The following is a 27,448-nucleotide window of genomic DNA, read 5'->3' on the forward strand; positions in this document are numbered from 1 at the left end:
TCGGAGACTGGGCCGCAGAGAAGTATTTCAACATGACAACAACCCCAAACACACCTCCAAGATGACCAGTGCCTTGCTAAAGCTGAGGGTAAAGGTGATGGACTGGCCAAGCATGTCTCCAGACCTAAACCCTATTGAGCATCTGTGAAGAATCCTCAAATGGAAGATGGAGGAGCGCAAGGTCTCTAACATCCACCAGTTCTGTGATGTCCTCATGTAGGAGTGGAAGAGGACTCCAGTGGCAACCTGTGAAGCTCTGGTGAACTCCATGCCCAAGAGGGTTACGGCAAAATAATGGTGGCCACACAAAATATTGACACTTTGGGCCCAATTTGGACATTTTCACTTAGGGGTGTACTCACTTTTGTTGCCAGCGGTTTAGATATTAATGGCTGTGTGTTGAGTTATTTTGAGAGGACAGCAAATTTACACTGTTATACAAGCTGTCCACTTACTACTTTTCATTGTAGCAAAGTGTCATTTCTTCAGTGTTGTCACATGAAAAGATAAAATAAAATATTTACAAAAATGTGAGGATTGTACTCACTTTTGTGAGATACTGTATCTTATCAGCACCTCCACCACACAAATCACTGGCTATATTCACACTGTCCAGTACTTACAGCTTCTGAAGCAGAGTGTTTTCTATTGTTCCCCTGGTATCAGTTCTCTGTTTTGTTTCTCTCTGTTTTAAACCGATATGACAGGGGCTGTCTGTGTAATACCATGAGGGGCTTTCCACAGCACATGAAAAGAAGGAGACAGGAGGATCACATGACTACTTCCACATGAACAAGCTCTGCTCAGGGCCCTTTTCTGGGGGTGGGACAAATTACTGCAGGGTGCGAGCAGGGGAAGGGGGAGAGGTGCGATGAATCATGGGACACAGGAAGTCAGAGAGAGGAGGTACATATAGAGAGAATGTTTGAATTATAGAAAACTGGAACTAGCATCTTTGCAGGAACAAAAGTATATTAAAGGCACAACTGTTAACAATTCTGCACAACAATTTTTACCCATATGGGAAACCTTTACAAGAATATGGAAAGTTTTTTAAAGGTGAACTAACCCTTTAACTCCATAAACAGCATACAGTAAAACTAACCATAGGGGAACTGAACTATAGGTGATGCTTTCAGTTCTGAGCCTACTACCTATTCTTTTAGGGCATAGTAACCTTATACTGAATGAGTACACCATTAAAGCCAGGAAATCCTCCACATCATTACAGTGGGAAGACTGAATAACGAGTACAACAAAAAAAATAAAAAAAATGAAATAAATTGTCAAAATGTGAAAGCAAGGAAATAAGTATGCAATAATCGATTTGCCAAGTTTTAGCAATTTGGCTATACAGTATTACTAGCTGGCAGACCAGCATGTATATTAAAGCTGTACAACACATATTTATCTCCCCTACTTTTTCTTTGAGTTTCCTCCTCCATTTACCATTCAACTTTCACTCCCTTTTCTTGTAGTGTGTTCTATATTTTCCCTGATATTCTCTTTCTTTTTTACGATTTTTTATTTAAATCTTATGCCATGTCAATTTACATCTGAAAACCTAACATTGCATGTGTCTATGTAAGATACAACTTGTTAACTTCATATTTTGCATTATGATGTTTAATCTTGATTCTATTTGTTCAATGGGGATATAAGATTTTAAAATCTTATATCCCACATTAGGGATGAGCCAAACACCCTCCGTTTGGGTTCGCACCAGAACATGCGAACAGGCAAAAAATTTGTTTGAACATGCAAACACCGTTAAAGTCTATGGGACACGAACATGAATAATCAAAAGTGCTAATTTTAAAGGCTTATATGCAAGTTATTGTTATAAAAAGTGTTTGGGGGCCTGGGTCCTGCCCCAGGGGACATGGATCAATGCAAAAAAAATAAGTTTTAAAAACGGACGTTTTTTCGGGAGCAGTGATTTTTAATAATGCTTAAAATGAAACAATAAAAATGTAATATTCCTTTAAATTTCGTACCTGGGGGGTGTCTATAGTATGCCTGTAAACATGCGCATGTTTTCCGTGTTTAGAACAGTCTGACAGCAAAATGACATTTCAAAGGAAAAAAAGTCATTTAAAACTACTCGCGGCTATTAATGAATTGCCGGTCCGACAATACACATAAAAGTTCATTGATAAAAATGGCATGGGAATTCCCCACAGGGGAACCCCGAACCAAAATTTTAAAAAAATGGCGTGGGGGTCCCCCTAAATTCCATACCAGGCCCTTCAGGTCTGGTATGGATATTAAGGGGAACCCCGGCCAAAATTTTTTTAAAAATGGGGTGGGGTCCCCCTCAAAATCTATACCACACACTGCAGGTCTGGTATGGATTTTAAGGGGAACCCCGCGCCAAAATAAAAAAAATGGCGTGGGGTCCCCCCAAAAATCCATACCAGACCCTTATCCGAGCACGCAACCTGGCAGGCCGCAGGAAAAGAGGGGGGGACGAGAGAGCGCCTTCCCTCCTGAACCGTACCAGGCCACATGCCCTCAACATTGGGAGGGTGCTTTGGAGTAGCCCCGGTAGTAGAGTACGGTTCAGGAAGGGGGGCTGCTCTCTTGTCCCCCTCTCTTTTCCTGCGGCCTGCCAGGTTGCATGCTCAGATAAGGGTCTGGTATGGATTTTTGGGGGGACCCCACGCCATTTTTTTTTACATTTTGGCGCGGGGTTCCCCTTAAAATCCATACCAGACCTGAAGGGTCTGGTATGGATTTTGAGGGGGACCCCACGCCATTTTTTTTTTTATTTTAGCCGGGGTTCCCCTTAATATCCATACCAGACCTGAAGGGCCTGGTATGGAATTTAGGGGGTCCCCCACACCATTTTTTTTTAAATTTTGGTTCGGGGTTCCCCTGTGGGGAATTACCATGCCATTTTTATCAATTAACTTTTATGTGTATTGTCGGACCGGCAATTCATTAATAGCTGCGAGTAGTTTTAAATGACTTTTTTTCCTTTGAAACGTCATTTTGCTGTCAGACTGTTCTAAACACGAGAAACATGCGCCCCTTTACAGGCATACTATAGACACCCCCCCAGGTACGAAATTTAAAGGAATATTACACTTTTATTGTTTCACTTTAAGCATTATTAAAATCACTGCTCCCAAAAAAAGTCAGTTTTTAAAACTTTTTTTTGCATGATCCATGTCCCCTGGGGCAGGACCCAGGTCCCCAAACACTTTTTATGACAATACCATGCATATAAGCCTTTAAAATTAGCACTTTTGATTTCTCCCATAGATTTTTAAAGGGTGTTCCGTGGCTTTCGAATTTGCCGCAAACACCCCAAATTGTTCGCTGTTCGGCGAACTGGCGAACAGCCGATGTTCGAGTCGAACATGAGTTAGACTCGAACGCAAAGCTCATCCCTATCCCACATAGAACAAATGAAAAAAAAAAGCTCTAAGAGGTATGTACTCATACCATAATAGCTTTTGCTGCTTTGTTCATAGGGAATGCAACTAAAATTCTCAGTCCTAAACATTTCATAGTTTTTTTTTTTTTAAACAAGGATTCTGCAGTGGTAGGAACCAAAAAAACAAGGGCTTTCCAAATGCAGGAGAAAATGCATGTAGGGCCCATAACGCAGTATACTGCAGCTCCTAAAGGACCAACTTCTCCCTCTGAAAACATTTTTAAATTCAGACATGAGGCCTTTGAGAAGGCTTCTTAACTGCACCTGTTATACGCTACATCAGCATGATGACTGTGTCATAGGTATCAACAGCAACATATACATTTTATAGAATTGTGTCAGACTAAGGTAAACACCTAGTATTTAGCACCTCATCCCAAATAATCAAGTATTTAAAAAGGGGAGAAGTTGGGAAGGGATTATCAAGGTGCTTGCAAATAATAATAGAAACCGTATAGTTATAGTTTAATAAAGACAATATTAAAAACCAAACAGTTTGTTGAGTAGTGTTTAACATTTCATTATGGTGGTCATGTGACGAGAGCTCTGCTTGAACAGGGATCTCATATTCATATATTATCCCGACATGTTTCGCCTTATGGCTTCATCAGGGGATATATATGAATCAACCAATGACTAGGTGAGACTGTAAAAAAAATGGAAAACATTCGACATAAAAATATTGTGGCGCATGTGGTACAGTTTCAGCAATATTAAAAGCAGAATTTTATTTTATTTTTTAAATAAAAAACATCTTATACTTACCTGCTCTATGCAGTGGGTTTTACACAGAACAGCTCTGATCCTCCTCTTCTCGGGTCCCTCGCTGGTGCTCCTGGCCTCACCCTACTGCCGAGTTCCCCCAGAGCTAGCAGCTTGCTATGGGGGCACCTGCGTGTTTTCATTCCCACACAGAGCCTTTGCTTGGCCCCACCCCCTCTCCCCTTATTGGATCACTGGCTGTGAATGGTGCCTGCTGCGCTCTCAATCAATGAGGAGAGAGAGTCCTCAGGGAGCAGAGGCTCTCGTGCACATCGCTGGGTCGAGATGGGGCTCAGGTGAGTATTGGAGGGGGGGAGCTGCTGCACACAGAAGGTTTTTTACCTTCATGCAAAGAATGTATGAAGGTAAAAAATGTTGAGCTTTTACAACCACTTTAAATACAAAGAAATAAAGTGATATGACACCAGCAAGTTATCATAATGCTACCATATAAAAAAAATGGTGGATTTATTATAAGCAATGTAAATCAGCAGATATACACAAACACAAATCTAACATTTTATCTCCTTCAAAATAACTTGTCAGTAAGCTAAAAAACCCAAACACTGAAGGCAAGCCCCCACCCTTAACTGGTCTATAGCTAAAGCCTGAGTAAGGTGACAGTGCCTTTGGAAACAGCATTTCCAAACAGCTCCATTCATGGGTGGGGCATCGGAGGAGGAAAGTTTCGGCATGAAGAGGACACAACAGCACAAGGGACATATCACTAAAGGGAAGTAATGTCCCTTATGCTGATTTTTTTTTTGGTTTTAGGTAAACTTAGACTAAGTCCTTGTCATAAAAAAAGGTAATATACTTATTCCATGGACTTCTCCTTTTGCATTGCACCAGCCAATCCACGTAGAACTCTGCCCTTGAGATAGAAGGGTTTGAGATGCACAAATGGAAATCACCACTGTGGGAATCCTTCATCATGGATTATTACCATTCCTTGATTTCCCAAACAGAAAAAAACGAAAAACAAAGTGTTTTATATATATATATATATATATATATATATATATATATATATATATATATATACACACACACACACACACACACACACACACACAAATGCAGAAAGCAGGGTCACACACTGTTAAACCTAACCACGGTGACAGTGATTTAAAGGCTGGCTTCAGTTCAATCTCCTCCCATAAAACACACCCCTTTGATGCATTTTACCCAGCCTGCCTTTGGATTTATGCCATTGTGGTGTGTGGCCCCACTTTCTACATTTGGAGTTTTGGCAAAGAGTCAGCCGTGCTCTGTCAGAGGACCAGCACCTGACAGTAGTAATTTGACCAAGCGGGCCAAGTGCAGGGTGGCATATATATACAGTATCTCACAAAAGTGAGTACACCCCTCACATTTTTGTAAATATTTTATTATATCTTTTCATGTGACAACACTGAAGAAATGACACTTTGCCACAATGTAAAGTAGTGAGTGTACAGCTTGTATAACAGTGCCAATTTGCTGTCCCCTCAAAAAAACTCAACATACAGCCATTAAACCATTGGCAACAAAAGCGAGTACACCCCTAAGTGAAAATGTCCACATTGGTCCAAAAGTGTGGCCACCATTATTTTCCAGCACTGCCTTAACCCTCTTGGGCATGGAGTTCACCAGAGATTCACAGGTTGCCACTGGAGTCCTCTTCCACTCCTCCATGACGGCATCATGGAGCTGGTGGATGTTAGAGACCTTGCGTTGGCCGGATGTTAGAGACATGCTTGGCCGGTCCATCACCTTTACCCTCAGCTACTTTAGCAAGGCAGTGGTCATCTTGGAGGTGTGTTTGGGGTCGTTATGTTAGAATTCTGCCCTGTGGCCCAGTCTTCAAAGGGAGGTAATCATGCTCTGCTTCAGTATGTCACAGTACATGTTGGCATTCATGGTTCCCTCAATGAACTGTAGCTCCCCAGTATCGGGAGCACTCATGCAGACCTAGACCATGACACTCTCACCATCATGCTTGACTGTAGGCAAGACATGTGTCCTTAGTCTGCTTGTCTTCAGCAAACTGTTTGTGGGCTTTCTTCTGTATTATCTTTAGAAGAGGCTTCCTTCTGGAACTAAGCCATGCAGAACAATTTAATGCCATAGGGGGCGTATGGTCTGAGCACTGACAGGCTAACCCCCACCCCTTCAACCTCTGCAGCAATGCTGGTAGCACTTGTATGTCTATTTCCCAAAGACAACTTCTGGATATGACACTGAACATGTGCACTCAACTTCTTTGGTCGACCATGACGAGGCCTGTTCTGAGTGGATCTGTCCTGTTAAACCGATGTATGGTCTTGGCCACCGTGCTGCAGCTAAGTTTCAGGGTTTTTGGCAATCCTCTTATAGCCTAGGCCATCTTTATGTAGAGCAACAATTCTTTTTTTGAGATCCTCAGAGAGTTCTTTGCCATGAGGTGCCATTTTGAACTTCCAGTGACCAGTATGAGAGAATGAGAGCGATAACACCAAATTTAACACACCTGTGACCTTGTAACACTAACGAGGTACATGACACCGGGGAGAGAAAATGGCTAATTGAGACCAATTTGGACATTTTCACTTAGGGGTGTACTTACTTTTGTTGCCAGCGGTTCAGACATTAATGGCTGTGTGTGGGGACAGCAAATTTACACTGTTATACAAGCTGTACACTCACTACTTTACATTGTAGCAAAGTGTCATTTCTTCAGTGTTGTCACATGAAAAGATATAATAAAATATTTACAAAAATGTGAGGGGTGTACTCGCTTTTGTGAGATACTGTGTGTGTGTGTATATATATATATATATATATATATATATATATATATATATATGTTTCAAATTAAAACAGGCCTGTCAGTTTCCCAGAAGGTTAATCATCCTAGCTTCCCTAAATGTCTTTTTTTGGACAATATATGGTCAGTACAGCATATACTATTTTTTGCAATAGGTGATAATTAGTGTCATCATCTACCACTCACTGCGTTTTCACCTAATAGGTATTTATTCTGGAGTCTAGCTTTGGTGTATCTTTATCAAGATGGCTTCTATCGCTTCTATTGCTCACCAAAGGACAGCAGTTTGTGAAATGCCAAAACTCCCCTGTCAGCCAGTAGCCGTTCAAAGCGATTTTGATCACATTTTCCCCAAACAAACTACAGATGAATCCCCTCAACCATGTCTGCATTCTTTAGTTTTGAGTTTCAAGAGTAAGGTTTGCTGCCTGGTTATTTGCATTAAAAAATAGTGAAATGAATAAAGGACTTCGCAGATGTAGGCACACACATCTTTTTGAGTTGAATTAGTTTAGGGGAGATCACACTGTGGTGTAATTCCAGTTACAACAAAAATGACGATCAAAGCAAACTAAAGCATGATGACACTATTATTAGATTTTATTAGATAGTGGGCTGAATCTATGGTGAAGTAGCTTAGTACTTGATTTACTCGCTTCTATGTATTTTAAAATGCATCAAGAATGCTAAATTATCAAAGTAGTAGCCCAAGGCTTCTCACTTCTTCCCAGCATAAAACAAAGCCTGGGTTTCTATACCATGAATCATCAAAAACGGTTCCACAGATATACTCATGCTCCTGGTAACACACTTTGGCAGCATGAAATTGTACTCTAAGTATGTACAGTAAAGATGTTTTCTCCTTAATAGTACACATCTCCTCTGCCTTCTGCAGTAATGGGGCACACCATGTGGTAAGTTTCTTTGTTCATTAGCTAAGACAAATGATCTTTCTTGGAAGGTTGTTTTGAGACCATGCAACTGTAATGTGACTTTATTGTATGTTCTACCATTGATATATTGGTGTGTGCACAGCTGTTTATTCTTCTACCATAAGCAGGCATTCTGATGTCTTAGATATCATTTGCATCTACTCCAGAAGGGACAAGAAGATTAACCCTTTTCTGGATAAAATAGTGGTAACATTTCTAGATTTAATGTCATATGACATCATAAGATTTCCTTGCACCTGTGACAGCCTTTCCCATTAGCTCTGCAGAGAATATAACATGAAATGAACTTTGTTACATCACAAACCTAATTGCTTACTTGTTCATTCACAGCATTTATTGAGTTAATTAATATACTGCAATTATGCTAGATGTGTCCTGTTAAAGCTGTGATAAATGTACTTGCACATTGAACCAATGGTTCAATATTTATTTTCATCAATATTATATAAAAATGTTAATGTTCCAGATGTCAACTAAGCAACATAATTCCTACTTCAACCATTGCTAAAATACATGTAATACAAAACAATGCATGCACTGAGTGCAATACAAAGACACATCTGTCTAGCAAGCAAGGGGGTTGTATACTATGCAGGAAAGGGAGACAGCAGCACTTCTAATGCTTTTTACTACTTATATCATTATAGCAAACAAATTACACACAGAAAAGTGGATGAAGAAAACAAAACATATGTGTTTGTTAAAGACTTGATAGACGGTCTCTTGAATTGTTTCTTTTGAACAAGCAAAACATGCATTCAGCTGGTACTAACAGTAAGCTCGACACGGTGATAGGGTTAACTAATAGGTGTGCACAAACCTTCCTGCTGAGAGCGCTCAGAAGAGTGTTTGAAAGGAGGTGTGCAGGTCCGAGTGTAAGAGAGGCTGGAAACATTGCCTCATAGACACTCTTTCTCATTGCAGCCTCAACCAAGCAAGAGAGAAACAACAAAAACGTAATTGCTCACGTTTACCAATCTGGCTTAGAAGCTTATTGTTACTTGTTAATAAGGCCAGCAAGTAGTAAGAACAGCACATGGGCTCCAGGAAAAGTAGTCCTTGCAGATAAACCCCAATTTGAATCAGAGACCCAATATTCTTTATTTAAAATCTGCTTTACTATTTAGAACACTGCAAGTTTAAAAAAAAATCTGATTTTACTAATGACATGGCCAATCATTTATCCTGTGTCTGGAATTCTGCTGAGTGATATTGAGAACAGAGCAGTTGTATATCAAGCCAACCATGGATTTACAAGCTACAGAAATACCTAAATTTGAGGATTTATTTTTCAACTTTTCATGCCCGCTGGTCTTTCTACCTGTCAAGCCCCAAGGGCTGGCGTTAAAAATTGTGTTAAAGGTAATTTAAAAAAATGAAAGCATAAAAATGATAAGAATGAAATAAAAACTAGAAAACAGACATGTCCTTATAGAAGAAAAGGCTATACAGGTTTCTACAGAGCATTTTCAAAGACATAACAAATAAATCACAGTGTACATAAACAAAATGGAAGAATACAAGAACAGATTTTGAAAAAAGAAAAAATCTGTTAGTCAACAAAACACTAAAGCCCGGCCAATGTCTCCATATTATAAAATAACAGGAATCTTTTACAGCCTGCAAGCAGTGCCAATTTGCATGGAATGGACATATTTCATCATTTTTTTGAATCTCATATTTTCACAGACAAGTATATTTAAAAAGTACACAGTTTGTAATAAAAAGATAAGTTAAAGAAGAAGTATCAGAAGGGGCCATAACAAGCTGGCTCATAGTATAATACGTCAAAGTAAAACTGGGTAATATCATGTTGATACATGCTCACTTACTACAGCAGCTAATATCAATTGTGTTGTCATTTAATTTCATATTTTGTTAAGAAATGATACTTCACTTTTAACCATCTTGTGTGTCATCGATTATTTATATGTTTGAAGCTGATAACAATAAAATGTTGAATGTGAAGCCTCCTCACACCATATATTAATTTAATAATTATTTGTTGCACAGCATTCGTCTATAAAGAGCATTACTTACAGAAGTAATGGAAACTGACTGTGTATTCAAAGTATGAGCTTCAGCTTTCTTTTTATACCAACACTCAATTTATCAGGTATAAACAATGGCTCAATAAGAAGCTTATCATCCTATGCAGAATGCAGAGCTTAGTTTACACTAAATGGTGACAGAAGAAGCCTGCAGGAAATTCCCTGCTAATTACACCTAAAGAATAAATGCAATTAGTAAAACACAGTTTGCAAAAGGTGGTGGTGTGCCGCTGTATGTGGTTAATGTATATACAGGATATAGTTCCTCATTTTACTGCACATGTATGTCTAGTATGCATTACGATTGTTGGGATGAGGAAAGTGACAGATAACAAATTGCATGCAAAGTAAAATAACCATATTGGCCATTGTAAAGTGGATGGTTAAAGGAAGGAGAATGAGAGGCACAGAAAGGAGAGATGTGTTTTTCTTTACAATTGAAAAAAATGGTTAAACACTGGCAAGGATTCAAATATTAAATATGTATTAATGTCTTCATTACTGAGCGAGGTTTTATAAGGTAGGTAAGACATAGCTGAATAACACTGATGTCAGCAGAAGTTACAACATCCAATAGCATTAAAGGGGAACTTCATGCGCCAAATACAATTTTTTTAAAAATTGTAAAAAAAATGCATATTATGTTGTGTAAACAGACTAGAATTTCTGCATAGCCACCATAATCTGTTGCCTATGGTTGCAGGGCTGCCAGCAGCAGAACACAACTACCCATACATCATGTGACTATCAATCACACATTACTGCATATGATAAAAGATTTTAGATTGTCTATTTGTTTGCCAGGGAAATCCCATAGATAAACATTGTAGCTGTTCATGCAAAGTCTGTATACAGTTTTGCTAGTGGAATAATGCACAGATCACCCACATCAGGTTCATACTTCTGGACCTGAACTTCTAGCACAGTTAAGGGACAGTTTGACCTAATCTTGTACTCATCTATTTTAGGTATAGATTGTCTGAGTGGACATATTGTCTTTTTCAGCCTTTACATCTCAAGCCTTGAGTGAATTTTGATCTTGTTAATGTAAGATTAAGGCCAGTTAGTCAACTACGATAGGAACAAGGTGGAACGAGACAAATGACCTAGGTGGTGGTATGATAGTGGTGGTGTGATGGTGGTAGTGGGGAGGGGAGCAGGAAGTACACATCTTGTCCCATGTGAAGAATGGCCTCTGCCCATGGCATTGCTTCTATTTCAGCAGCACACAGGATGCCAAGTCCCAGTCCAAATCAGTTAATGCATACTCCAGTGTACAATGGAGAAGAGTATACAGGTTACACATACTATTTTTTTTTAGTCACTATATATGTATCTTGACATGGAGGGATTCATTTTAACTTTGATACCTATGTAGAAAGGGTACATTTGACATTTTTCACTCGTCTCTTTCCCTCAGTTTTTACAGATGCATACAGATTCCCGCAAAATGACAATCACTTTCAGGCTAGTACTAGGAAATCATGGATTTATGGTATAAACACACCTACGATTTAGAGACAATAGTAATCCAAGAACTTTTAGTAAATTGTTGGAAACGTTTTTGTATTCAGTTTCCTTTTGCTGGTCAACATTTATGAGCAATATGGATTTAAATAAAACCGCACCTGTATGTTCTGTAAGGTCAGCAGCAGAAGCCAATCAGGCCATGGCTGCAGTGCAAATGTACTGATGGGGAAGAAGTTTTCTGGAGAAAAGAGCAGACTGAAACCTCAATGTCCCAGTAGACTTGGTGTGCTCATGACCAAGATTTATTGTTGCTGCAGTAGTGGTCAGAAACCTGACTGTGCTGTCTGGCAGGGCATGTGCATTTTTACTACTATGTACTTACCTGTTTGCCTGAAGCTCTTTTGCTACAGCAGCATTCCACTATAACTAGGCTGCAGGCTTGCTAGCCTAGTTTACTAAAGGTTTAAACTGAAGCCAAGTTGTATAGTTCCCGACAATGTAATAATGATAATTACACAGACATGGTGATTAAAGGGAAAGCTTCCTGCTGTCTGCAGCACTATGTCTCCCTATCTGCACTCTCCGCCCTCTTCCTTAACAAAAGTCCTTATTTGTAATGAATCGTATTATGTGATGGTGTGTTTAGATATCTATAATAGATTAGGCTGGTTGTGCATTTTAATTGTCTGGGTTATTTTTTTTTATACTTTTTTAAAATTAAGAATAAACTTAACCAGAAGAATGGTATGAGGAAAAATAATAATGCTAAAATGCAAACGTACTTAACATCTATACGCAAACATCTTTAGTCGTTATTTAAGGAAGAGATGTTAAAGCAGAATTCCAGGCTAAACCTAACTAGGTTGACACAGGAGATCACATGACTGGCCTGAAAACAGGCAAGTTTATACATCTTTCTTACACAGGTTAGTAAGCATAGGTGTTAGGATGAGAGCAGGGTACATTTTAAAGACTAGATAGGTTAAGCCTGGAAGTCTACTTTTTGTTTTCTGTTGTGTTTTGGCTCATTGGGTTAAATCTATCTATGTACACTATCATTTTTTTCTGTTTGTTTACACACCCCCCTCTTTCTTGGCTCTCTTAAGTCAGCAATAAATGGATCCAATCTCGGCCGGTTCAGCAGTGTAATCATTGTGTTCTGCTGGCCGGAGAACACAACAACAGCAGCACTGGGGGAGGGATTCTCCATCAATAAAACCTGTGGTGGAAGGAAAGAAAATTACAATCTATAGGCTGCTTTACTTCATCCGCTCATAGGATTCAAGCCCTGTTCTCTTCATTTCCCCAGTCTGGAATACTCTCAAACTACTCTTCTAGCCTAGTTACAACTGCTAAGGCTTAGGACTAGAACAACTTGAAAGCTAAAAACTGTTCAATATTACATTAATAAACCTGACCTGTGGCAACTCAAACTGAATTAGTGATCTATCACTCAGGGTACATACCTTATTTACTATTAATCACTGCAATACTTGCAGCTCAAATGTGCTGTATATATTGCATTCAGGCAATCATGACCCATCCTTTATCTGCCATGAGTAAACATTTTGTAATAAACTAGAAACAATATGTCTGTGGAAATATGTGCAACAGTACAATCCAAGTTAAGTACCACGCAGGATATATGTGGATTGTGGTATCCGAAGTCCTTTAAATTCCATTGGACATGACAGGATTAAATAAGATTTATAGTGCTTTTAAAAGTCTGTAACTGTAGATCTACAATTGTACCAAGGCTTGAGAGGTGCTTTCTATGAGAATTATATAATTAGTCTATTGCTGGCAGGAAGAAAGCAATTCTTGGTCTTCTCTCCCCCAGATCTTACTCACTACATCATGTACATACAAGCCAAGGTTGTAAGAACTACTGTGCAGGCACCAAGATGTACTGTAAGTACTAATAAAAAAAAAAATAAAAAAAAGCCTGAACCTAGGTCTGTGATTTTGTTTATCTTTTATATATTTTATTATATTCTGCTTTTCACGGTTATTGTGATATTGTGCAAATAATTCAATACCCCTAGTCCAGGAGTCCTAAATGGTTTAGTTTCCTCTCTTAAATTACCTTCTGACAAGGCCACTCGGGGTCTGTAGAAGAACATAGCTAGTGTGCTCTAAATAGTACCAAACCAACTTCTGCCAGAAATATAGCATATACGTCATGTAGGAAAGTCTCCACTAAGATTATGGGGCCATACACAGGTCAGCCAGGATCAAGAAATCCTGTAAAGCACTGTAAAACAAATAGAATGAAATAAAGTTCCCATTTAATGCAACTGGCATTCTGCTTTTAGTTGCTGTAACAAATCAAGGGCAATTAGTATATTTCAAAATATAGAGTCAAATTTTGATAGTAGTATGTTAACCTCTCAAAAAAACACTTCACTCTGCCAACACCACATTCTATATCCCAATGGGCAATGTCCTGGCTTGCACTTAAGAGTAAATGTCCATTTCAGGTAAAAAGAAATATCCAAACAGTAGGATTCATTGACTGCCGGCTAGCTAGTGTAAGAGGGAGGTTGCATGAGCACTAGGCCCATGTTGTGCATTTTCCTCACTCTCCCTTTACTGTTTTTGTGTGGTACAATTTGTACAATAAAAGTTGTTTATAGCATATTGTATAAATGTGCAATATCACTTTACGTGTTGTCAGCTATATCAACTTTATGTGTTGTCTATTATTTCAAAATAGGGATACAAAGTCAAATTTGATATTTACCTTTAACTTCCTAATTAACTTCTAAAAGCAGAAATGGCAACCTTCAACAGGTCAACCATGCAACTTGTTCCTGTCTACAGGTAGCTGAAACCCACTCTGTATATGTCCTCCTACCTGATCCTCTAGCTGCTGCCACTGCTGCTGCTGCGACTGGTCCATAGGCTGCTGCTGCAGGGAAACCTGTCCAGAAAGACAAACAGAGAGACTATAGAATAAAAGCTCACAACTTGCCCCATGTCTGTACATGCTCTGACTGGTCTTGTTCATAATGTGTTTGCTTTAATATGTAATTAATAGTCAACTTTACTGTTCCGTGGAAATGACCACTGTAGTAAAGTAAATTAAGTCAACAGATAACCTTTCATATAACTGGTTACATTTTAAGAATGTTTTTATAACTTTATTTATTTGATGATACTAGACCATAAATTTGGTCAGCTGTACATGTATTTTCCCTGAACAGATATGCATCCATCATTCATGTTAAGCATGAAAGCATTCACACATGTACAGACCAATAACAGTATGACCCACTGACCATACAACTGTCCCTCAACAAATTGCACAAGCTATTTCTATGTTTCAAACGTACAAAGTCAAATAACATATCCAAAAGGAGACTACTTGATTCCTTACAATACCATAACTCAATTCACTTTGAGGGTTTTTTATTACCACACATCACACACTTTCTATTTACTTTTGCTTTTAACATTTTTGTACACTTATACTTAAAGTGAAGCTTAGCTATACTGAACATCTTAAGGCCAGTCTAAAGCCTTGTACACATGGTACGAAATTCAGAAGGGGATTGTCGTTTGACAGGCTGTTGTCCGAAATTCTTACTGCTAGTATGCTCCTTTAGACAATTGTTTTCCAATTTTCGGACAACAAATGTTGGATGACAGGCTAGTAAATTTTTGGCGAACGATGGCTCCACGTCTAATTTTCTGATGGTCAGTACACAAATCCAGCACACAAAAGTCGAAAGTACAAACACGCATGCGCGGAATCAAGGAACGACTGGGAAGAGTTTGATCTTGTAAACTACCGTTCCTAATCTAGAATTAACATTTGTGACGCGGCAATTGATGAAATGTTAAATCTTCTTTGATGAGATAATAATGAAGCTGCATTGCATGTAGTTATGCCAAACGTATTTTAAAAGCCATTTGTTTTGTACGATCTGAAAATCGCAAATCAACGCTCACCAAACTTCTACTAACACGAAATTAGCAGAAGGGGCCCAAAGGGTGGCGCTTGAGAAATTAACTTCCTCTTTATAATCTCATAGTATGTCACTACGTTCATGTTTGTCAAACGACAATTTGCGTACTATTAGTATGCAAGACAAGATCCTGGCACACGCCCTTTTGACAAAAATCAGAAACTCGGTCGTCCAACAATCGTACCGTATCGTGTGTATGAGGCTTATCTCTGTAACACTTAAATGAAACCTGTCATGACAGAAACATTGCTGACCTCATGTTTGAAAATGCTAGTTGTCTGACAGCCATGCTGGTTTGATTGCTTTGGGTCAGTGACTCTGTATGCAAATATGATTATCTTATTTATCTGACCTGCATATATGTTCAAGGCCACAGACTTAGAAAACCAGTAAGACAGTCAGATAACTAATATTTTTAGAAGAAGGTGGGGAATGGCAGCCATTTATTTCTATCATGATAGGTGTTTCTTTACATTAATGTTATAGTTGCAAGTGTAGTTGTATATGCAAATTCTGCAAGTAGTTTTATTTTGTTTGTAGTTGCAGTACAGCTTGCATACACGCTATATACGTAATACTCCTCTTCATATGCTTAAAATGTCTCAAATGTTGTTTTTATATTAATGTTCAAAATGTTAATGTTTAAGTCATTGCCTATTATATGGTAACAGTGTCTAAAAGACATTCAATCATTTGTTTTACTTTTTTTATGGTTTTTAGAGAAGTACATTGTTTTGTATGGGAGAGAAATATAATGAAATGAATCAGGCAAAAAAATGTAGCTCTAACTGGAGACATTCCACATCCTGGACAAACAGAGGCAGCTGCAGAGAACGTTGTTTCGTGAACACTAATCTAGGTGAACGGAAGGCAAGGATGTAAGCAGCCTGGCTTCATTTCACATTCTATTCTTTGTTCCAAGAAAAGAATGAAAAATAAGAAGCAAGCAGAAATTGTAATAATCTGGACCATTCTTAGGATACATGTTTGCTACTATAATAATTTCATTTTTCCAAAAGGCAGCAAAATAAGCAAAGAATGTCTTTTTCTTCAACCAGATTTGTAAAATAAAAACTCTTTTTGAAAAAATACAATTTGTGAGACCAAGTGTCACCTCTGTTACTCATAATCTTATGAATTCACATTAAAGATTAAACCAAATGTATAAAATAAGTATGCCATACACACTGGCAGCACATAGGCACATCCAAGTCTCCAACACGTCTGTTATGCAGTTCATTGCTCTGGGTGACCTGAATCTTTGGGCACATTAATATGCACATGTTGACCCAACTTCCTGACTTTAGTACATTGCCTTACCTCCAAATTCCCACTATTGGCCATTGAGGCATCAAAGTGATAGGTTAACAGTGTGGTTTAAGAGACTGGAGAGTGAAGGACCAGGTTTTTGATCAAGAAAACTGGGCCAATATTTACATATTAGTGTGCCTCATGATTCAGGCACCTGAGAGAAGCTGTAGCCCAGCATGGACTAGACACTTATTTTACATCTTAGATTTATTTAAGTATGCTTGCAATTATCAGAATTCGGGTAGCTGCAATCATATTTGGAAAAACATTTGCATGCAATCTATACACAGCACATTAAAAATAATAGTAAAAAATATAACAGGAGACTAGAAATAAACTAAAGCAACATCTACCTTTAATGTAAGAAGTGCACAAGACATCTAGGCTAGTAAGGCTATGCTACTGAATAATCAATTAAATAAAGACATACTTGCATTTAAATAGGGTAAAAGTGCTGTTAATAAAGAAAAAAACTAAATCAATATGTAGTGTCAACAGTCATAATGATAGTACAAAAATACAAATAAATTGTATAAAGGGGATTTACAATGGAGAGATTTCTCTGTCTCCTTCAGTGATGTTTAAGTTAACACAATAGTTCCTGTAAGGTAGCAAATAAAATATAGGCAGATGCTGCTGCAGATAAATTTTAGCTCACATTTACTGTAACATTTACCTGATTTAGTTTTCACATTTCTACGTGCTTACATATTTCATATTTGCAGGATCAGATTGCATACTTGCATTTTGTTCTTCTATGTTGCAATCAACATTCTTGAACCAGATTTCTGTGACTTAAGTACCAGAACAATTCAAAGAGAAAATGTATTATATGTATAGCTATATTGCTTGCATTTGTGTTTGTGGTCTACTAAAGTATCATGGCTCTAATGCCAGGCACAAAAGAGAACACGTAGATTTACTCAACAAATCCCATGTCCATACACAATTAAAACTATAGCTATAAAAAAGCATGCATGTTAAAATAAAAGTTTATAGTTTTTTTTATAGTTTACAGCTATAAAAAAGCATGCAGGGAAGGTCAATGTGCTTCTGTAAGAAGGAGTAAAATGGACTTTGGAGTAATGGCTTTGAAAACACTGATGGAAAAACAAGTATTACCCCAAGAAAAGAACTGGTACTCTTTTCAGTTGATGAAAGTTTGAGCATGCAGCCATAGAGTCTCTAACTGTGGAGGTGGAGAGCTTAGGAAGAACCTAGAAGGAAATTTCCTCACGAGGAAGTAAGCTGACCAACAATTAGCGTGGAATAGTCTCTCAGTGGATAGGGCCAGATGGATGGTATATTCAATGGCAAAGATCTTCAGAGGAGAAAAAGTGGAATTAAATTGATTGCCAGGGTTTGAGTTAAGGTGAGACTCAGGAAGTCTCCTGCTGCACCTGAATCGAGGAAACTCTGCACTGGTGAGGTTTGTCACAGCATTAGAGGGGGCAGAAACAGACACGGTGAATGTAGGTTTAAAAATGTCTAGTATTCCACCCCAGAAGGGAACTAGACTCTGGGGTTTCCCAGGCAAAAACAACATTTAGAGGAAAAAAATTACCCTTCTCCCCACAACAGATACACAACCCCTGGTTGTGTCTCCATGAAATGCTCCTCTGGGGTGAGGCAGGTTCTGCCCAACTAAATAGGTTCCTCCTGACTGGTTGAGGGACCTGGTTGTGTATCCAAGACCTGAGGTGATTCTATGGAGTGGCGAGAAGGAGCCAGTCTCTGCTGCCTTACTACTCAGAGGCCCTCTTTTTAAAACAAATGTCAACCTGTGTACTAAGGGAAAACTTATTGTCCAGGTCAAGAAGCAAAGGCCTTTTGGCCAATTAATTCTGTATCATGTCATTCAGGGCCTGTCAAAAGTTAGATACCAGAGCCTTATTGTTCAAAGCCAGTTCTAAGGAGAGTGTACTGCATAATGTCTGACAATGGAAGAGCCCTAGTGTAGATGGAAAAAGCAAAGGCATCCGAAGACATTTAGACAAGTTTGTCAAAAGTGCATCTGAAGGTTGACAGGAGCAGTAGATGTCAGAGTTAAGGGGGTCCCTGAGCTTCCAAGGGGGAGGATATAGGGAAAGAGTCTCTGGAGATGATGCATGCCATTTTGTTTTGGTCTGGGGGAACACTGTTACATTGCAGTTCAAGGCTGTTGGACAGGCTCTGCAAGAAGGCCATTCTTTTGGGGTTAGTTTGACTCTTGGAAGTCCAATCTTCAGGCCAACGCCTGGGCTTGGTCTTCCTCAGATAGGGATGCATCAGTGGTGTACATTTTAAGGGTCCCTTTAAAACAGTCACAAAACAAGCATGGAGGGTTGAACCAGATCCTATGCCAACTGGGCTCACCAGAGCCTAAAAGATGGGTGACATTCAACAGGGACATTCTCACTAGGGTATGGCTTCATCCCTGTCCTAAGTTGCTTCCCCAGATACTGGCATACATTGTAGGAAGATGCAATAGGATCACTGGCATATAGTACCAAGTGACTAGTAAGAAAAGAGAGAAAACTGGTGGGAACGTCAAAGAGATGAAAGGATGTGCCCCATTGCAAGGGCTCAGGGAAGCAGAATTGGCAGAGTATGCCAGAAATGATAGTAAGAATCAAAAAGTTGAGTGTACCTAAAATAGTGCCTGAAGGCAAGGAGCACCAGGCAGAGAGTACCAGGGGCAATGACTGCAGTTAGGAGTGACAGGTGGATTTCTACCATGAACCTTGTCCTGTAGCCAAGAATGACAGATGGATTGTACCAGAATCAGTCTCTGTGGCCAGAAGAGACAGATGGAGCATACCATGAACAGTGCCTGTAGCCAGGAGCGACAGGAGTGTACCAGGTGCAGTGTCTATAGCTAGGAGTGACAGGTGAAATGTACCAAGAACAGTGTCTGTGGCCAGAATCGCCGAGTGGAGTGTATATAAAGTAGCAGCAACAGACTGTGTAGACCTGGAGGTAGCAGAGGCACAGGGAGGATCTCAGGAACTGTGGGGGGGGGCACACAAGGGCAGGCTAGTACACATGTGGGGGCTCGGTGACTGCGTGAACAACATTGTACAGGCAACGAGCCACGGAGTTCACCAACCTTTTAAGAATGCTAAATGTAAAATTCAGAAGTGTGCTTAGTCACACGCCATAGGAGGCATAATTCTGGAGGGGGAAAGGTAATTAGCCAATCCAAAGGGATAACCTTGTATGCTTGCTTGTTTGAGTTTGCACATCTCATTGATTATTCTAATAGAAATGTTCTGGGTTTATGGGCGTCAGAAAAAAAGATAGTAAAAAGTGGTCCAGTTTAAGCTCCTGATCTGTAATTTACACTATCTACCCTGTTTCCCCGAAAATAAGACCTAGCGTGACTGTCGGTGAAGGCTGCAATATAAGCCCTACCCCCAAATAAGCCCTAGTTAAAGTCCTTGTAGGTCTTATTTTCAGGGTAGGGCTTATTTTCGGGGAAACAGGGTAGGGATTATTTGGGGGGTAGGGCTTATATTGCAGCCTTCACCGACAGTCACGCTAGGTCTTATTTTCGGGGAAACAGGGTATGTCTCCTCCAGGCCTCCATATCTTAGGTTGCAAACGACACCTTTACCAGAAAAGGGGCAACAACACATCTGCACACATACTTTAAAAAAAAGAAACCCAAGTTTCATCCACAAATGTTAAAGAAAAAAAAAATTAGGCAAATGAATGTTAAATTTTTTTGTACCTTCTGAAATTTGACAAAATTCTGTGTATACAAATGCTCTCCTGGCAATCCAACAACCAGAATAATAAGGGGTAAACACAGAGTCATGAATTCCGTGTGGAGAGGTGAAAAGGAGTTATGCAAGTTATAGCACTTCCAAAATGTATCTATGGTATTTTCTTTTTGATGCTCCAGATAACATATTTGCTATAAGCACATCGTAATTTAGTGACTAAAAGAATTATTTACATATTTAGGGAGCCAATAGATGCAGTGATCTAGTTTGGCATGGCTTAATGCTGAATATTTAAATTTTATCTGCATCTAGGACTGTCATGACATGTTGACCCCAATACACCCAGGAGAACAAAAAGTACATAATAATTAACTCACAAACTGCATCTGTTACAAGGACAGTGCATCTCTCAGATTACTGAGGGTTTAACACATACAGGACACCAAGTGGCATGGTGGGGGATCGTGGGCACAATATCCTTTGCAATACCAAAAATATACAATATTTTACAATATTCAGTGGGACTTTCTTGGTGCCATACGCACATTTTCAAAATGAAACATATATTTTTATTGATCGACCATAAAATCCTTGCAAAATAAAAAATGTGTAGCATCACATCATATTCACTAAAATGTAAACATATACAGTAGAAATCAAACAATGTTCCCTTTGTGCGCATCCCATTAGGTGTTTAGTACTTCATACATTTACTTTCAATAAGTTTTACATTAGAGTATAATCCCTTCAAGTTTTTAACATAAATCTTGTTCCTAGTGTACATGGATACAATTTTCACTGTATTTTGATACATTTTGCAGTTAACTTCTTTAGAAACAAGATTAATTTAGTTTGAATGTATAACTTGGATGGCTGCGGGAAAACCAAATAGTTCAATGTGAACCTAAGCAAGACATGAGTAAGTCAAAGTATATGGAAAGAATGCTGACAAATTTGAGGCATTGGTGCATCTCTAACCTCTATGGTCCCAACCACCAGTATGCCCCTATCCCTTATGGCACATGTTTTAATCAAATGATCCCTGTTTCTGAAGAAACTATCTACAAAATGCAGAAAGAGGCGCCTTCTCCTGTATTGCACTGTGTAAAATGTGTATCCATGTAGGAACAACATTTATGTAAAAAAACATGAAGAGATTATACACTAATGCAAAAATTATTGCAAGTAAATGTATGGGGAACAAAACACGCAACAGGGGATAGGCCACTAGGGCTAATTTTCCTAACTCTACTGCACCGGTTTTAATTTAATTAAATATGGTGTAATACAAGGGAAATTTTTTTCATTTGCAAAGATTGTACAGTCTAATCAATAAAAATATATGTTTTTACATGGAGAAAAATGTGTGATTAATGTCTGTCAAAGTCCAACTAAAATGAATATTGCATATTTTGGGCACTTTTTTATATGACAATGGCCATTCTGCTATCTTTACCCACCCATACCTTCAGTATTTGCTTGTTTCATCCTATTCAATACCAGGCCATTTTTTGTTTTCACAGCTGCAATACTTTAACTGACAATTACTTGGCGATGCAACACTGTATCCAAATTCATTTATTTATTTTTTTGAGATAGATAGATTTTATTGCTGGTATATAATAACCCCTGGGTCTTTTAATTTTTTAGCTTATTAAAGAAAAAGACCAAAAAAATGTGAAAAAAAAAACAGTTTCCCTTACTTCGCTTTAAAATACAGTATATCAAGTAATAATGCCAGTACAGCATGAACACCCCCGAAATAACCCCATTCTGGATCGTGGACATCCCAATGAGATTCTAATGAATCTCATTCACTGGGTTTACCTCCATCGTAAAAACAAATGTGTTGGCCACTCACTTCCAAGAGCCAGCAGCTGTGGAAGGTAGGGATATTACCTTTCAAGTGATGGGAATAACAAATAAGCTTTTGGTCACTGCAAAGAATGACACTGGATAGGAGAAACAAAGGTTTCTTGTGCTATAAGTCCCGGTTCACACTTGTGCAATGTGGGAACCCTGCAAATCCACTGCGGATTCCAGCATTGCACCTGACTCGCAAGGCAGTTCACACTTCCATATGCGAAATGCTGGGAGTGTCAATACAATGTTAATGACACCCCCATTTCAGTTCACATATCGCACTGCAAACTGACAGTTCAGACATGAATCAGATTGCATGGTTGTCAAAATCTATGCGATCCGATTCTGGTGCGGACCAAAAGAGGGCCCTGTGCAAGTATAGTCCGAATGCGATGCAAATTCAGCCATATTATTATGGCCGAAATCGCATTGCACGGACATCACATGTGGTTTGCACTGCAGTGCAGTTCGAATCACATTCAATCTTTCACAGCACACTAATGTGAACCAGCACAATGTAATTTAGGACCCTGCCTTAAGGCAGAAGGGACAATCTTTACCTATTTATTAAAATGTATCAGTTCTATTTCTCCATCAGAATACGGTATGGGGAAATGGCTACTTTTGCCTTCTGCTTCATATAAAGACAGCATCTTTATTGAAAATTGATATCAGATGTGTCTGGTGAAAGTCGAAGTGGTGGAAGATTATTATTTTTTTCACCACTCCCGTTGTGCTTTTCTCAGTAATGGGGGAAGAGCTCCCCATACATTGGTGGTCAATGAAGAAATGGGTCTTATTAGCGGTCAGTGGAAATCTGCTGCCTTATGTTGATGGTTAGTGGATTAGTGCTTCCTTACATTGGTGGTTAGGGAAACGAATGCCCCCCCTTACAGAACACTAACATGATCACTGGTGTCAGTGGTAACTTTCCTGATAGACACAGAATGCTCATTAGCAAAGTGGGAAATAATCTTAACCACTTCCCGCCCGCCCTATAGCGGATTGACGTCCGGGAAGTGGTTGTGTTATCCTGACTGGACGTCATATGATGTCCAGCAGGATAACATGCCGCAGCGCGCCCCCGGGGGCGCGCATCGTGGCGATCGGTGGAGCGGTGTGTCAGTCTGACACACCGCTACACTGATCTTGGTAAAAAGCCTCCGCCGGAGGCTCTTTACCACGTGATCAGCCGTGTCCAATCACGGCTGATCACGCTGTCAATAGGAAGAGCCGTTGATCGGCTCTTCCTCACTCGCGTCTGACAGACGCAAGTAGAGGAGAGCCGATCGGCGGCTCTCCTGGCAGGGGGGGTCTGCGCTGATTGTTTATCAGCGCAGCCCCCCCTCAGATCACCCCACTGGACTACCAGGGATGCCACTAGGACCACCAGGGAAGGGGCAACGTGGATGGCCAGGTATGTACCCCATGGCCATCCACATGTGCCCAAATCTGTGCCAATCAGTGCCCACAAATGGGCACTGATTGGCACTATTATGTCCATGATATGCCCAGATCTGCCCAGCAATGCTCTATCAGTGCCACCTGTCATTGCCCATCTGTGCCACCTGTCATTGCCCATCAGTGCCACCTGTCAGTGCCCATCAGTGCCCATCTGTGCCCACCTATCAGTGCCCATCAGTGCCACACATCAGTGCCACACATACGTACCCATCAGTACCACCCATATATACCAATCAATGCCACCTACGAGTGCCCATCAGTGCCGCCTATGTGTGCCCATCGGTGCCACCTATGAGTGCCCATCAGTGCCGCATACCAGTGCCACCTATCAGTGCCCATCAGTGCCACCTATCAGTGCCCATCAGTGCCGCCTATCAGTGCCCATCATCAGTGCCCGTTAGTGCCACCTCATTGGTGCCACCTCATCGGTGCCCATCAGTGCCGCCGTATCAGTGCCCATCTGTGCCGCCGTATCAGTGCCCATTAATGAAGGAGAAAGCGTACTTATTTACAAAAAAATTTAACAGAAACAAAGAAAAACTTGTTTTTTTTCGAAATTTTCGGTCTTTTTTTATTTGTTGCGCAAAAAATAAAAACCGCAGAGGTGATCAAATACCACCAAAAGAAAGCTCTATTTGTGGGAACAAAATGATAAAAAATTTGTTTGGGTACAGTGTAGCATGACCGCGCAATTGTCATTCAAATTGCAACAGCGCTGAAAGGTGAAAATTGGGCTGGGCGGGAAGGTGTCTAAGTGCCTGGTATTGAAGTGGTTAAATATAACTATTTATAAAAAAAACTCCCTTCTGCCTCCTCCTATCCCTGCCTAACCTGAATAAAAATGATCTGCCTATTTACCTATTTTAATGTGCTCCAGTCTGGTCAACATGATCCCACTGCTCCAGCTTCCTGTGCCACTGAGCGCTGACAACGGCTGGGCCATAGCAGCCTATGGGTGATTATACAGCTCCCAAAATTCACATCCTGGAATTTGCAGTTGAGTGCTCCATCCCTTTCACAGAGCTGCAGGACCATATGAGTGGACCAGAGCAGTGTAAAAATAGGTCAATACACATTTTTAAACAGGTTAGACAGGATAGGTAGGGGGGGAGGAAAAATTTTTAAGAATAGTTATAGTTAGGGTTTTCTTCCACTTTAAGAAACTGCAAGCAAACGCTAGAAGAACCCTATTGAAGAAACAATCTAAAATTCTATTAATATAGAATAATAATCTAATGTTCTTTATTGTTTCATAATGAGCCAGCTCCTATACAAACTTACAAAAGGTTGTTTTAAGGCTACAAAAGAAGTTCTTGGATATGCATGCACAATCCGCCTGAACTCAGGCATGTGTGCAAGGTAGCACTTTCACACAAACAGTATAGCAGTGTGAATGATTGAGTTTAGGATATTGAGCAGGGCAGGAAAGGCACATCACAGAGACATCTAACGGCAGCTCTAATAATAGTGCTTTTCAACATGCCTGATGAAATCATCCTATAACAATCCTCCTCTTTACATACCATTGCCAGATCCACCTGAAAATGACAGGGTTCTAAGTCTGCAATCCAAAGTCTGCAGACATCTTTTGGGATCAATCAATAAAAAGATATGTTGGTTTAAAGTGACATAGTTTTTTCAGAACTGCGGGCATTTGACACACCTCAAAGTGACAGATGCTTACATTTCCAGTGGTGGGTTTAATTCTGCAAGACAGCAAAGAAGAGCTGTAAACTGCTATTGCTAAGTATTTTAACCTCCTCGCCCCTATGGGTAAAACAATTCTTAATGCTTAAGCCCAATTTTGCAACTTTTAAATGTGTTAGTAAAACCGTACATACTGTATCATCATAACTACTTTGTGCATCCAGGTGGATTACCTTGGTTTTTTTTCCTAGAAAATTTGGGCTTTCATTTGGTGGTAAATAGTTATGGATATCTCCTGATTTTTTTTATCATCTAAGGAAAACTGACCCAAAATAGTAAAAAAAAAAAAAAAAAAAAATGTTTTCAATTTAACTGTATATTTCCTGATACTATCATAACCTACCACCAAAGAACAACCCAAAATAAATTCTCCTGCTCCTGATGATCGCAGCAATACCACATACAGTTGTGCGAAAAAGTATTTGCCCCCATTCTAATTTTTTTTTTTTGCATATTTGTCACACTTAAATGGACTCAGATAATCAAACAAATTTAATTATTACACAAAGATAACCAGAGTAAATACAAAATGCAGTTTTTAAATGATGGTTTTATTTATTAAGGCAAAAAAGCTGTCCAAACCTGCCTGGCTTTATCTAAGAAAGTAACTGCCCCCTAAAACTAATAACTGGTTGTGCCACCCTTGGCGGTAACAACTGCAATCAAGTGTTTGGGCATGAGTCTTTCAAATTGCTGTGGAGCAATTTTGGCCCACTCTTCTTTGCAGAGCTGTTTTTATTCAGCCACATTGGAGGGTTTTCCAGCATGAACAGCCTGTGTAAAGTCAAAACAGGATCTCAATTGGATTTAAGTCCGGGCTTTGACTAGTCCACTTCAAAACCCAAATTTTGCTTTGTTTGAACCATTTGGAGGTGGACTTGCTGTTGTGTTTCGGATCATTGTCCTGCTGCATAACCCAAGTGAACTTGAGCTTGAGGTCACAAACTGATGGCCGGACATTCTCCTTTAGGATTTTTTGGTAGAGCTCAGAATTCATGGTTCCATCAATTATGGTAAATCATCCAGGTCCTGAAGCTGCAAAGCAGCCCCAGACCATGTCTGATTGTAGATATGATGTTCTTGTTATGAAATGCTGTATTAGTTTGATGCCAGATATAACGGAACGCACACCTTCCAAAAAGTTACATTTTTGTCTCATCAGTCCACAGACTATTTGCCTAAAAGTCTTGGGGATAATCAAGATGTTTCTTTGGTAAATGTGAGATGAGCCCTTGTGTTCTTTTTAGTCAGCAGTGGCTTTGACCTTGGAACTCTCCCATGGATGCAATTTTTGCCCAGTCTCTTTCTTATTGTTGAAACATTAACACTGATCTTAACTGAGGCATATGAGGCCTGCAGTTCTCAGCCGACAGGTGACCCAGAATGGGACGTTCCAGGTCTTGGTCTTTAGAACAGGGCCCTTGGTGAGACCCCGGTCTCTGTGTTGGGAGCGTGCTGGAAGGGAGATATGCAAATATGCGGCCCCACGGAAAAAAAGTCCAGTCTAGTGAGGCTGCATATTTGCGTAAGGTCGGTATGAAGGGGTTAAGTTACATAGCAGGGGTGTTCTTTGGTTTTTATGCTCTTTCAGATTACTTGTAGTTAGACTAAACAAAAAATACTATTGTTACTGCAATGTACCTTAAGTGCACTTTAAAGCCACATGTGTTTTGGTTCCATCTGCTTCTGCCTGCTTATACTTGGTGAAAAAAGAAGAGCCAAATTATCTCTTTTTTTGTCTCTTCATGAGGTAGAAAACATCAGGTAAATGTGAAAATAAGTGAAGAAAGCTGCATAATATGTGTGGGGGTTGCAAGGAAGTATAACAAAATATAGATGGCTACAGACTGGAGTTCTGCTTCCAAGTGCTGAAGGTTTTTTACCTTAATGCATGCTCTCCGAGAGTGGCTCTCGGCTCTCTCCCTCCTCATAGGTTCAGAGATAGTAGCTGTCTATAAC

At 39.6% G+C, this 27,448-nt stretch overlaps 1 protein-coding gene across 7 annotated transcripts in view; it reads right to left on the reverse strand.

Annotated features, from left to right (window-relative positions):
- Positions 1–27,448, reverse strand: part of MSI2 (musashi RNA binding protein 2) — a 928,554-nt gene that overhangs the window by 99,656 nt on the left and 801,450 nt on the right. For 3 of the 7 annotated variants that reach the window (XM_073614999.1, XM_073614993.1, XM_073614995.1), the window contains 2 exons: positions 17,179–17,202; positions 14,324–14,389 (listed from right to left, as the gene is read on the reverse strand). The exons of 2 other annotated variants lie outside the window; for them this stretch is intronic. In XM_073614999.1, the coding sequence (XP_073471100.1) occupies positions 14,324–14,389; positions 17,179–17,202 (90 nt within the window). The remainder of the gene's footprint in view (positions 1–14,323; positions 14,390–17,178; positions 17,203–27,448) is intronic. 2 more of the 7 variants (XM_073614994.1, XM_073614997.1) reach the window with 1 other exon arrangement.

This window comes from Aquarana catesbeiana, linkage group LG02, assembly GCF_042186555.1.
Source record: "Aquarana catesbeiana isolate 2022-GZ linkage group LG02, ASM4218655v1, whole genome shotgun sequence".
NCBI classification, from domain to species: domain Eukaryota; kingdom Metazoa; phylum Chordata; class Amphibia; order Anura; family Ranidae; genus Aquarana; species Aquarana catesbeiana.